The sequence below is a fragment of the Hibiscus syriacus genome, unplaced genomic scaffold (genome assembly GCF_006381635.1).
Source record: "Hibiscus syriacus cultivar Baekdansim isolate YM2019G1 unplaced genomic scaffold, ASM638163v2 tig00116951_pilon, whole genome shotgun sequence".
NCBI classification, from domain to species: domain Eukaryota; kingdom Viridiplantae; phylum Streptophyta; class Magnoliopsida; order Malvales; family Malvaceae; genus Hibiscus; species Hibiscus syriacus.
Window position 1 is genome coordinate 2,286,737 of NW_024063482.1, and position 12,728 is coordinate 2,299,464.

Genomic DNA, 12,728 nt, shown 5'->3' on the forward strand with positions numbered 1-12,728 from the left:
ACTCGTAAGTACCGTGAAAAAATTTAATGATCCAATGGCCGAAATGAAAAGAATAAAATCTATGATCGAAATACAAAAGCCTTAAAAAATTTAATGACTATTGTTGTGGTTTATCCTATTTGTCAATACTAAATTTAATAAACTCGTATATTGGATTTTTTTATAAAAAAAACCCGTAATTGGATGGGCAAGAGAACTAGTTGCAGTAGGAATTTAACGAGGCAAATTTAACATTTGGCAAGATCACATAAATGAAAAAAAAAAAAAAGAGAAAAGAAAGGTTGAAGACGAACTTTGTATACATGAAACTTGGGCAGCTTAGCGACAACCTTCTTTGACCCTCTCCGTCTATTTATTTTTCTCCCATTATCAGTCACCTACAATCCACCGCCCAGTTACTTTCACTTATTTTATAATCATCTGTATCCGTTAATCGATTAATATTTTAGATCGGTATATTATAATGACGACTAATTTATTTTATGAATAAATATTAAAATTTGAACATCTATCCCTTATTCTCTTTTTTCTCCCTCTTGATCTTTCTATTCTATTCTATTTATGGGTTTATTAATACTTTAATCCCTCGTTTATTTATCTAAAATCAAAAGAAAGAAAGAAAAAGTAAAACCCCCTTCCCCATTTCTGAGATTTCTTGCACTTAACCAAAACTCCATGCAAATGGGAAACGAAAAGACCTCCATAAAGACTCAACTAGAGCTTTTCTTGAAAGAAACCTCACAATCTCACATGGTGGCTTAGGCATATTAGGTCCCCCATCAACGATGATATATCAACACGGCAAGTGGGCAACGTATCCTTCAAAGAGATGGCCATACATGGCCTATATTTTAATCATTAATTTGATTTCCCATAGAGTAATCCCTTACTATATTCCTGTGGTAGTTGAGCTATCTATCCTTCCTCGGAACTACCCGCCATTAATTCAACACTCTCCTCTTTCTTCTAGTTATTGCTATATTAGCTCTCCATTCTCTCATCTAATTCCTCACATCTTTTCTCAAGCTAAATTTTCATTTTGGGGTGATTTTTGTTATGGATAAGGATAGTATACAGATGGATAAAGAGAGGCTGACGGCGGAGATGGCATTCAAAGATTCTTCCTCCGCCGTCATCAAAATACGGAAAAGGTTACCGGATTTCTTGCAATCTGTAAAGCTTAAGTATGTGAAGTTAGGCTATGGTTATTCATGTAACCCCGCCACTATTCTCATGGTGGTTTTGATCTTACCACTTTTCTTTGCCACCCTGGTTCAGTTCATCGATCTTAAGTTGGACCGGGTTTTCGAGTTATGGACCAACCAAGCCCTTCGACTTGAGAGCATTGATGCTGCTACAAGACTAGCTGGTTCATTGGTCTTATTCTTCTTCTTTGCTCTCTACTTAGCTAAACGATCCAGGCCGGTTTACCTTGTTGATTTCGCTTGTTACAAACCTGAAAATGATGATCGTAAAATGTCGGTCCATTCGTTCCTCAAGATGACTGAAGATACCGGAGCATTCACGGAGGACACGCTTCAATTTCAAAGACGTGTGTCAACCCGGTCTGGCCTAGGGGACGAGACGTATTTCCCAAGAGGAATAACATCTAGACCGCCAAATCTATCCATGGAAGAAGCTCGAGCTGAAGCAGAAGCTGTCATTTTTGGAGCACTAGACTCGCTTTTTGTGAAAACCGGAGTCAACCCAAAGGATGTAGGCATCCTAATCGTTAATTGCAGCTTATTTAACCCAACTCCATCTCTCTCAGCCATGATAGTGAACCATTACAAGCTACGTACCAATATCAACAGCTACAACCTTGGAGGAATGGGTTGCAGCGCCGGGCTTATATCGATCGAGCTCGCCCAAAGCCTCCTCCAGGCCAATCCCAACACGTACGCCGTGGTGGTAAGCACCGAGAACATAACGCTGAATTGGTATTTCGGAAACGACAGGTCCATGTTGCTAAGCAACTGCATATTCCGCATGGGGGGAGCCGCCGTGCTGTTGTCGAACAAGGCACGAGACAAGGATGTGTCCAAGTACCAACTCGTCCACTTGGTCCGAACCCATAAAGGCGCGGATGACAAACACTACAACTGCGTTTACCAAAGAGAGGATGACAAAGGAACCGTCGGCGTTTCATTGGCTCGTGAACTAATGGCCGTGGCTGGAGAAGCACTGAAAACCAATATCACCACTTTGGGTCCCCTTGTTTTACCATTCACAGAGCAGTTGATGTTCTTCGTTACCCTCGTCCGAAAGAAGATTTTCAAAGCCAAAGTTAAGCCTTATATACCCGATTTCAAGCTTGCTTTCGAGCATTTTTGTATCCATGCGGGTGGAAGGGCCGTTTTGGACGAAATACAGAAGAATTTGCGGCTAACAGATTGGCATATGGAGCCTTCAAGGATGACTCTACATAGATTTGGAAACACTTCAAGTAGCTCATTGTGGTATGAATTGGCTTACATGGAGGCTAAGGGTCGGGTCTCAGGTGGAGACAGGGTATGGCAGATTGCATTCGGGTCGGGTTTCAAATGTAACAGTGCTGTTTGGAGAGCTCTTAGCTCGAGTCCCATGAAAGAGTTAGGGGGTAACCCTTGGAAGGGTGAAATTGATAAGCAACCGGTCAAGGTTCCCATTGCTTGATGTCTCAATCTCCAATTTGTGGCCTGTGGCCTTGTTTATTTTCTCTCTTTTTCATTTATTTTTTCTAGTTAATGGAAATGTAATTACATATACATTGTCATGTTGCTATTGTAATGAACCAAATAAAAATTATAGGTTTCTCATTATTTTTTTGTTTGAATAAGTTAGATTTTTATTGCCCAAGAAAGCAACATATTTATATATGAACACAAAACTCTACATCAATCATAAGAGAAAATGGCAAGATTCAACCCAACTGTTAAGAATATCTAATTTTGCATATCATTATGCATCTTCTTTGAATATTTTAAGATATATTTATAATAATTATTCTACCAACAAAAAAATATTAGTGAAGTCCCGATTTTAATATTTAATATCCGAGCTTATAAGATTTCTAATGTGAGTATATAAACTTAAATATATGAATATTTTAAAATCCTTTGATTCATGTAATATAAAATTTAGAAATATGAATTTCATAATGTAAAATTACCTAATACATTAATGAGAATTTTTCGTTATATCTTATTTAGTTTATAAGGAATGCAAAATTATAATGTTTGATTGAGAAAATATAAGACTATTTTAAAATAAAATTTATCACATTATTATTGTGATATGTTTTTTTAACAAGTTGAACCTCCAATATTAAATACAACGACATATGCTTCTCACATTTGTATCGAGAGTGATGTTATGACGGTGGTGTGCCATTTGAATTCTCAAAAACTTGATATGTCGATTCTTGAGTTCTATTTAGTCGAAGCTCGTCGCTTGCTTCATGCCCACCCCCACCTTCGGGTCAGATATGTTCGTCGCTCTACTAATCGGGCTGCCCACAACCTAGCACAGTTTACACTCTCAGTTCCTTCGCCTTTATATAATGTCAATGAGGCACCAATTTATATTTAGAATGTTTTACTCTTTGATGTCATTTATGATTAAGTTATAAAACATGTTTGCTTTTAAAAGTATATTTATTTAAGAAAAAAATAATATTTTATTTTAAAATTTTAATATATTGTATTGAACTAAGGTATTTATTATTTTTTAATTTATCATATTAAATTTAATTTAGGGAAAAAAATACACTTACCCCTGCAATTTTGGTAAAAGTTTCATTTACCTCTATAATTTCAAAAACCCTTAAGATTAAATACAAAGACAATTATACCTAATTATTATTTATTAATATGTACTTTTTTTTATTTACTTTTCATTTTTAGTTATAAAATAATGAAGATTTAACTAATTTGAAATTATGATCAAATTATGCTACACCTCTTTTTAAAAAATAAAACTATATTTTCATTAAATAAAAAGATAAGATACACCAAAGACAACATAATACCAATATGGAAACTCAAAGGATGTGAAGAAAAATAAAACAAAAAACTTTCATTTGAATACATGCTTCATATTCTACAAAATCCTAGCAACTATCAATAATCTCCATGTCTCTAGTTCAACTTAGACACAAAATTGATGTAGGCATGGAGATTGAGAGAACCAATATGATAGATTGTTTTGTGAATAATTTTAAATGCATCGACTAATTGTCACAAAAGGATATCTAACTATGAAAAACCGTTAACCTTTCATAATCATGAGATGCAGGGACGGAGCTATGTTGGGGCCCAAAGGTCCCCGACACCTGTAAAAAATTTATATATTCGATATATTTAGGTATAATAGTATTTTGGTTTATGTAAAAATAAGTATTCAATTAAAAAATGTAATAATTTATTAAATATTTAATTAAGTAGTGGTCGAACTAAAGAAGAATAATCCCATGTTCTCAAAATTTTTGGTCTAATAATAATTTAGGTCATTGTAAGTTTAAATATTAGATAAATTATGCATTTTCTTCTGAATTTTGAGTTTAAATATCTAATAAGTTATTGTATTTTTTTTAAAAAAAAATCAATATTTCAGCTCGTACTAATATTTAATCCTCGCTCCGTCACTGATGAGATACATCGTGATGAAAGTAACAGGAAACACTAAATTATCATAACGATGAAGAAAATTATGCCATAAAAACAAAGGAACAAATATTTTACAAAAGTAGAGAAAAACCAAACTCTTCAAGAATATGTGAAAAGAACCAAATCAAAACAGAGATGATATTTTGTTTAGATCTGAATAAAAAAAATTAAACAAAAAAAAACGAACAAAAGAGGCAACAACACTTTAAAAGAAAAAAATAGATAATCACTTTAATTATGTTAGATTTCTTGTGTCTCAACTAAATTTAGACTCTTATGTTAAAAATGAATAAGAACTTAAACTAAATAATAATAAATGTTTACTTTGCTCATGATAATCATTACTATAATATATGGGTAGGAGCACGTTTATTTTGATATTCTTAATCATCTACTTTCAATCTTATTTAAGGGATTTAATATACCATCTCACTAGTCCAACTCAATGTTGATTTGCTTTCAATCTTACTTAAGGAATTTAATGTATCATCTCACTAATCCAACTCACTGCTAATCTGCTTGTAAAGTTTTAACCTTAGTATTAGTTTACCTTAATAATTCATATTGAAAATGATAGCATTACATTATCTTTATTTTTTTGCATAGGTCTATAGTGATAGGCACCTATTGATATCATGACAACATTTTGATCTCAATTTGAAATTAATGGAAGTTCGGAATTACATGGATATTAAGCAATCTTAATTAGTTGCATGGAAATTAAGAGCTAAGGTGGAATTTGGTGAAGCGCCGCCATTAATTGTTCTTAGCCGTAGGGATACTAGTTCCATATCCCTGTGAGAAAAGCTGCTTATTTTTTATGCGGAAAGGTAACGACTTTTTTATCTTAAGCCAAACAATAGATTAAAACCCCAACGCCCTAGCCTTCGCTCTTCCAGTCAACGTAGTCATGATTAGTAATGGACGAGCCAAAAAGAAGGGGCGGTCACCGGCGACGGAGAAGATAAACAACAATGGAGGTGAAGATGGATTTGGGGAAGAAAACATATGAAAAAAAGGGGTAAACTGATATTTTATCCCTGAATTATTTTGGGTTTACAAAAAAAACTCATGATGAGTAATTTATCTAAATTTGTTAAAATAAAAATTAAATTATTTTACTAACATATCACGTCATCAAACTCACAATATTTAACGTCTGAGTAACTAAATCTTATTAAAACAATAACACAAGTAAACAAAATTTATGTTTTTTAATTCTCTGATCATAAATTTATAAAATTAAAACAAAATAACCAAATCTTTAGTTTACCCAATAAATAATTATAAAAATTGCACATAAATTATAAAATGGAAGTAGAATAAAAGAATAATTAAAAGCTGATGTTTAGAGAAATGTAGCCACGTTACAGTCGCACGCGCTGCAGCTCATCGCATGCAGGGGCCGACCACCCAGCATTTACCTACATCATCTCACTTTAAATAATGCACCATCCTTCCCTGTCCACCCTCCGATTTCCCTTCACAAATCACCATCTGGCGGCCTAAAACAAACCATTGTGATGCAGCAACAAAAAGGAAGGCGAAGAATAATAATGGAAAGCAATGGGCGAGATGCATGTGCGAGGCTCTGACTGCCGAGTTTATTTTTTGCAGCCTTCATGTGGGTTGGAATTGGATGGATATTACTATATTCAAATGTTGTTAATTGGATCATAAATCATCGAACGTAATTACTGATAGAAATGAATGTTATTTTTTTTTAAAGTTTTATATTCAAATAACTATATTTGTAAAAGTGTATATATTATCAATTATTAAAAAAATTATGAACGGATATGATCTTGTAATCACCGTTGATTTGTCTCTATACCATTCTCCAACATCATTTTTTTACATAAAAGAAATGGAGTAAACACGGTTTGGCCCTCTTGATTAGTAAGTAGGATCTACATTGGATCTCACCTGAATCGCCCCATCTATCCTCCTGAGGAGAAGTTTGGTTTCAAACCCCGGTTCGAACAGGAGAAGTACGCCATGCTAATGTGCCTTGGATGATCCACATCTCAGGGTCAGGCGCTGATGAGCACATTGAACTATCCATGTGGCTGAGAGCCCTCACAGCCCAGGCACAACGACGTAATTATCAGGGGCGCGCTCTACCACTGAGCTAATAGCCCGTCGTGAGGGCCTCCCGCTGGGGGCCTGCTATGCCAAAAACGAGAGAAACCCCATCCCTCTCTTTCCTTTTTACGCCCCTATGTCGCCACACGGGAGGGACCTGAGGGACTTGGGAGAATTCAAATGAGACATGCATTAGCCATTAATTACCAATTTGAATCAAGTGAAAAGCATAAAAGCAAGTCTCATCACATCGTCTCTTCCAAGCCATTTTTCTTAATCTTTACAAACTTTGCACCTAATAATCATGACTCAAATCCATTCCTTAGTCTTTTGTTTATGCATTTCTCTATATATTCATGATACATCCACATATTCCGTAAACTTTTCTTTTAGGAGGTATTTGGCTCATAGAATACAAAATTATTTTTTAAATAGGGAAATATGTATTATTTTGAATTAAACTGGGTACTAAATTGATAAGATTTCTAAATATTATAAATTTATTAAATTATTTTAAATTATGACCAATTTGATAAAATGTGTAAGTTTTTAATATTAAAATTGTTATTATAACATGTCATGTCATTATTTATATAAGTTAACGATCTAACTCAACGGAGTGATCAAAATAGAAACGAAATGTACAGTTATATATATATGATTTTTTTAAATTAATAATTGACAAAAATAAAAATACAAAAATAGATGAATGATCAAATAAGCTGTTTACTCTAAGTTTTAAAACAATGAAATAGGGCGTAAGAAAGGAAAGAGTTTTGACCAAACTCCAATATCAAGACAGTCCAAACTAGTTTACCTGGTAAAAATCTATACATCCCCCCTTCCCCACACCCCATAAAAAATTAATTAAGATGATCTTTATAATTTTTTTTAAATTACTATATTAAATACAACATCATATAAATAAATTATTTATTAATGAAATTATACGAATCAAACGTCCTCGATGGTTAGAGAGATGATTATTATTCTTAGAAGTTTTAGATTCAGATATGACGTTTGCATAGGTATTTGAGTGTTTATTGTCAAATAATTTAGAGCATTTTGAACATATACTACCTTATGAAAATAATTTTATGTAATCTTTATAACAAATGATTTTTTTTTTTTGCTTTAAACTTATCATCATTCATCCTTACCATTTTAGTATGATAATGGTTGACAACTTGGGAGCAAAAAAAAGGATAAATGAAGTCATTGGCAATGAAGGTTGCTGTTAATAGGGACGATTGTCTCAAAATGTTAAGGCATGTCAGTGGATAATGTTTAGATGAAGTTAGGTTGGGTTTTGATTGATGGACAATCGACAAAACATTATCATACAAGCAAAGTTAACGTTGTCAAGCAATGCAACCTCATACGTGTTATTATTATGATCACTGTTGGTTTTAATTTGCCATCATTTCTATAGAAGAAACTTCTTTCCAGGCTTTTTAATGAATTGGAAGGATCACATGTCAGCATTCAGAAGCCATGATATGATACAAGCATGCATGCTTGACTTTGAAACCAGTAAAGGTATACCCTTCAACAACCCCCTTGGATTCCAATGTCTAAAACACATGCATCTGTTCAAATATCCCAAAGATGAAAGCCAAAAGATATCTTTGAGAAGTATCAGTCATGAATGATGAACAACAAAAAAGCAAAAGAACATATATAATATAAGTTCATGGGTGAGCTATCCGAGGTCACCCTTTTACTTAACCGATAAATTTGAATTCGGGTTTGAAGATTCAAAATCAATCTTCTGAACCACTTTACAAATATGAACAAGACTGTCATCGGATGCTCTCTGCAACCGAGACAAAATCATCTAATAATTTGTGTTCTAAGGTAGAATCCAAAGCCAATATTTAGTTCCCACCTCGTGCACATACATACATACATGAATGAATATGATTTCTTCTCCTAATGCTAAACAACAACTAATTCAGACTTTCCCTACCGTCCTAGACCAAACATGTATATGATGAATCGGTCGGTGACTCAAATGGAGAATGAATAACAGTTAGTGGAGCGAGCTTTACATCTAAAATGCCTGTCTCATGAATCAACAACCCCCTACTGAAATTCTTGAGCTTCACTTCTTCTTATGCTAGGTGATCAGGCATGAAGCATCATTCTTTTGAATCAATAACTTTGTTGTATTCTTTGTTATTCAATTCTTTCTGTTATCTCTACCTTTGCTTCCCTTTCGAAAGATATTGACTGTCTATTGTAAGTCACCATATCCCAGAACACAGATTAACTTGAGGGTTTCTTTTCAGTAGGTGTCTCAGAAGCTTGTGAAGGACCTGTCTCCATTTCGACCACCCTAGTTGTTACTATAGTTGCTGGGGTTAGTGGTTCTATTATTGGCGATGTTTTTTCTGTCTCCGATGATGACATTGGTGTTGTTGTCGATGTTGCAGGCAATGTAGTTGTTGTTGCAGTTGTCGTCTCTGTAGCAGTCGCTGCAAATATTGTTTGAAGATATATACTTGAATGTTGCATTAAAGTTCTCTTGCAATAATATTACAAACCAAGAGATAAACCGATTCAAAAATATAGCAAACATACTCCGAATCTATCAAGAGATCGTGTAAAATTATCACCTGCTGTGGTTGCTGCCATAGGCAATGAAGACGGAAGCGATAGGATCCCGGTCGAGCTATACTGGTGAGGCAAATAAGGATATTGCAACATTTGGGGATATTGAACACAAAAACCATGAGCTTGGCTATTTTGTCCATGTTGAGCATAAAATGGATACAAATTATGGAACATTCCCGGTGTTCCAGTAGCGTAGTAAGGTGAAAACTGCTGACCCCCATGCAAACTATAATAGTTCTGCAAAAACACCATGAAAATTTGGCTAACCAAAGCAATGTCAAGCAAGTTTTGTACATTATTTCTTATGCTCAATCTCTGTTTGTAAACACTAACCAAAGGATAAATACCGTCCTGTGAATATCCCGTATACCTGAAAGTAAACAATCACCGAATGAAGATGATGGAAGAAAAACAAAAGAAACAAGAGTACTAAAAATGCATATTAAAAGGAAAGTGCAGTAACCCGAGGCTTAAACCATTTGGTTCGTTGCAATCAAAGTTAGGGGTTAGAATCGAATTTCAGTTCTACAATAAATTAACTCACCCGTAAGCAGAGTATGGAATTGAATATTGACCATTTGGTTGTTGGACGAATGCTGATGAGGAACCATGATACACAGGTGATGCCATCAATCCAGGTGCAGGTATAAACCGTCCACCTCCTGCATTTGTTTTCAAACAATCTGTTTTAGATCCACATTTCATTTTACAATATCACATTGAGCAACACAAACCAACACGAAATGTTTTCCCAATATAGAAAAAAAACACATCTAGAGAATGAACAAAGGAGAAAAAAAGGGGGTGGGGGATTTTGAACGTTTGAAATATTATTATCAAACAAGAACAACTTTTCGTCACCCAAATATTGACGTGAATATTCACCAGTACCATTTCAACAAACACCAATGCTACTAGAGAAAACGAAGAAAGAAAGAAAGAAAGAAAGAAAGAAAGAGAAAGTTACCGTGTTGAGGAGTTAGTGGACGAGTCTTCTGTGCACCAAATGAAGCGAGATTGCAATTTGCCCTCCTTCCATCAATGGTAGGAGAAGGGTTTTGACATGCTCTCATGGCTGCATCTGGATCCTTAAAGGTAACCTGGAAACCAAAAATAATAAAAAGATAATCACTTTTAATTTTTTGTCATGTAGAATGGGATAATACATATATTACAAAAGGGATCAATAAGCTTACAAAGCCATAACCCTTGGATCTCCCGGTATTCTTGTCTGTGATAATAACAGCCTCAACAATCTCTCCAAATTGCTCAAAATAACGCTTCATGGTATCTCTTTGTGTTTCCCAAGCCAATCCACCAACAAAAGATTTTCGTAAAAGTCGTGTCATTGTACTGCCCTGCTCCTGGATTGTTGTTACCACCCACCATCTGGAATTGCCTTTGTTGAGACATGTAAAAAAAACCAGAGCAATCTCCCAAATAAAACAGAGGAAAATTAAAGAAAATAGCTTTAGAATCCCAACCGAGAAGAAAAAGAAAACCAGAACCACCCCAGAAGCCAAATATAGAGAGTGGTTAAAAAAAGGGTAAATGACAAATTGGAAAAAAAAGGAACTTTTTTTTCTGATGATGGTCGCATCAAATGATCAATCAAACCAAAAAGTTTTATATTTTTCTCCCGCTGGCCTTCCTCAAGCACCCGTGCAACCGTGCATCACGTTCTTTGTTTTATCGGTGATGTTTTTGTTGCTGTTGTTGTTGGTCTTTTACCTGTTGTTTTTTCTAATGTTATATTACTGCCACTTTGTTCACAACCACCATGATTTTATTTGTTTGATTAAATGGGCCTCCAAAAACGTAGGAGCCCAATTTACAGTTTTTTCTTAGTTAAAGACCCCTTTTCCTCAAAGCCGAAGAGAAACCCTACCGGAACTTGCTTTGAGAGCGGCGCTTCAAGATTTCATCTTTCAGGTAAATTCCATGTCTTCCTTTGTTTGTTTCTTCGGGAACTTGCGTCTTTCATTACTTGTCTTGGTATTGTTGTAAACCCTTGTGTTGATTGGGCTTTAATTTGATGTTGATAGCATAAACGATGTCTTCTGTTAGTGAAGCTGCTTGCTCTTATGCTGCTTTGATTCTCCATGATGATGGCATCCCCATCACCGTATCCTTTTATGAAAACAGTTTAGGGTTCTATGGTTTATGCTTTGGAATTTGTTTTTGATATCTCTAATAGGGTTATTGAAAAAAAATAGGAGTTTGATTATTTTGACGAATTTATTTGGATAGGGCATTGAAAAAAAATGAATTTTTGTATAAAGGGTGATGCAGATTTTATTTTCTCAATTAGGGTAATTTTTACAGTACTATGAGGAGATGCTAAGACCACGTGGTTTTAACTTTTAATGTCTTCTCAAAATACTGTAACATTCATCCTATTTGGAATAATAAAATTTGCACCAACCCAAATGAAAAAAAAAATTCAATGCATTATCCAAGCAAATTTGCCGATTATTTTTATTGAGGATTCTCCATTTCGATGGGGAGAAAGTTTCTCTCTTCTGTTTCCTTAACTGTTATTAATAGGCTGAGAAGATTGCCACACTAGTCAAAGCTGCAAATGTCACTGTTGAGTCTTATTGGCCAAGCTTGTTTGCTAAGCTCTTTGAGAAGTGCGACATTGAGAATCTCATAACCAATGTTGGAGCTGGTGGTGCTGCTCCGGTTGCTGCTGCTGCACCAGTTGCAGCTGCTGATGGAGGCAGTGCTGCCACCGCCTCTGCTCCTGCAGAGGAAAAGAAGAAGGTGGGACTAGAAATTAGGGATAAGTCATCTGATTTCTTTGCACCATTTTGTCTAACATGTGATTCTTTTATCATTTGCAGGAGGAGCCAGAGGAAGAGAGTGATGATGACTTGGGATTCGGTTTGTTTGATTAGGAGCAGCTTCCGGTTGATGGTTCGGTCGATTTTACGATTTAGAGCATTAAACATGAAGATAGTTACTCTTTTTGAATTTTATCAGTACTGTTATCTGTGGATTAATTAGAGTTGATTTGAATGAAGTGACAAAGAGTAGTGCTTTCCTTTTGAATTATATGTTTGAATTTTCCAATTTATACTAGTATTTCCAGTCCAACAAAAAAAGCAGTCGTTCAAGTCTTGATTAAATTTCCCGTGCTTCTGATATCCAGTTCATCCACCGAGGGTTGAAAATGCAAAGACCTGATGATATCTGTCACGGTTGCTTTAAGTTGAGATCCCACTCCATAGTTGGGCCTGCGTTGATTTGGATTTGTATCAAGTATAAAGAACCCTGTAATTGCTAATTACTCTGAAAAGATTTGACATTTTTGTATATGAAATGATAGAGAGGCCGTTGCAGTGAGATCATTTATAGTTAAATCAAGCAATTCTTGAT

At 34.9% G+C, this 12,728-nt stretch overlaps 2 protein-coding genes and 1 pseudogene across 2 annotated transcripts; 2 read left to right on the forward strand and 1 right to left on the reverse strand.

The window, feature by feature from the left end:
• Positions 1-897: 897 nt before the first annotated feature.
• Positions 898-9,216, forward strand: LOC120188909 (3-ketoacyl-CoA synthase 1-like). Its single transcript, XM_039192286.1, has 2 exons — positions 898-2,673; positions 9,206-9,216. Exon 1 carries the CDS (start codon positions 1,057-1,059, stop codon positions 2,653-2,655), a length of 1,599 nt encoding a protein of 532 aa, XP_039048217.1. The 5' UTR covers positions 898-1,056; the 3' UTR covers positions 2,656-2,673; positions 9,206-9,216.
• Positions 8,488-11,051, reverse strand: LOC120188910 (annotated as a pseudogene).
• A 100-nt stretch (positions 11,052-11,151) lies between these two features.
• LOC120188615 (60S acidic ribosomal protein P1-like) lies at positions 11,152-12,404 on the forward strand. Its single transcript, XM_039192013.1, has 4 exons — positions 11,152-11,279; positions 11,393-11,472; positions 11,895-12,113; positions 12,194-12,404. The coding sequence occupies exons 2-4, from the start codon at positions 11,401-11,403 to the stop codon at positions 12,245-12,247; spliced, it is 345 nt and encodes a 114-aa protein (XP_039047944.1). The 5' UTR covers positions 11,152-11,279; positions 11,393-11,400; the 3' UTR covers positions 12,248-12,404.
• Positions 12,405-12,728: the final 324 nt, after the last annotated feature.

Coding starts and splice junctions, on each gene's coding strand:
- LOC120188909 (XM_039192286.1), top strand. CDS start 1,057: ATGGATAAGGATAGTATACAGATGGATAAAGAGAGGCTGACGGCGGAG.
- LOC120188615 (XM_039192013.1), top strand. CDS start 11,401: ATGTCTTCTGTTAGTGAAGCTGCTTGCTCTTATGCTGCTTTGATTCTC. Junction 11,473..11,894: donor ATGATGGCATCCCCATCACC/GTATCCTTTTAT, acceptor TGTTATTAATAG/GCTGAGAAGATTGCCACACT. Junction 12,114..12,193: donor CTGCAGAGGAAAAGAAGAAG/GTGGGACTAGAA, acceptor TATCATTTGCAG/GAGGAGCCAGAGGAAGAGAG.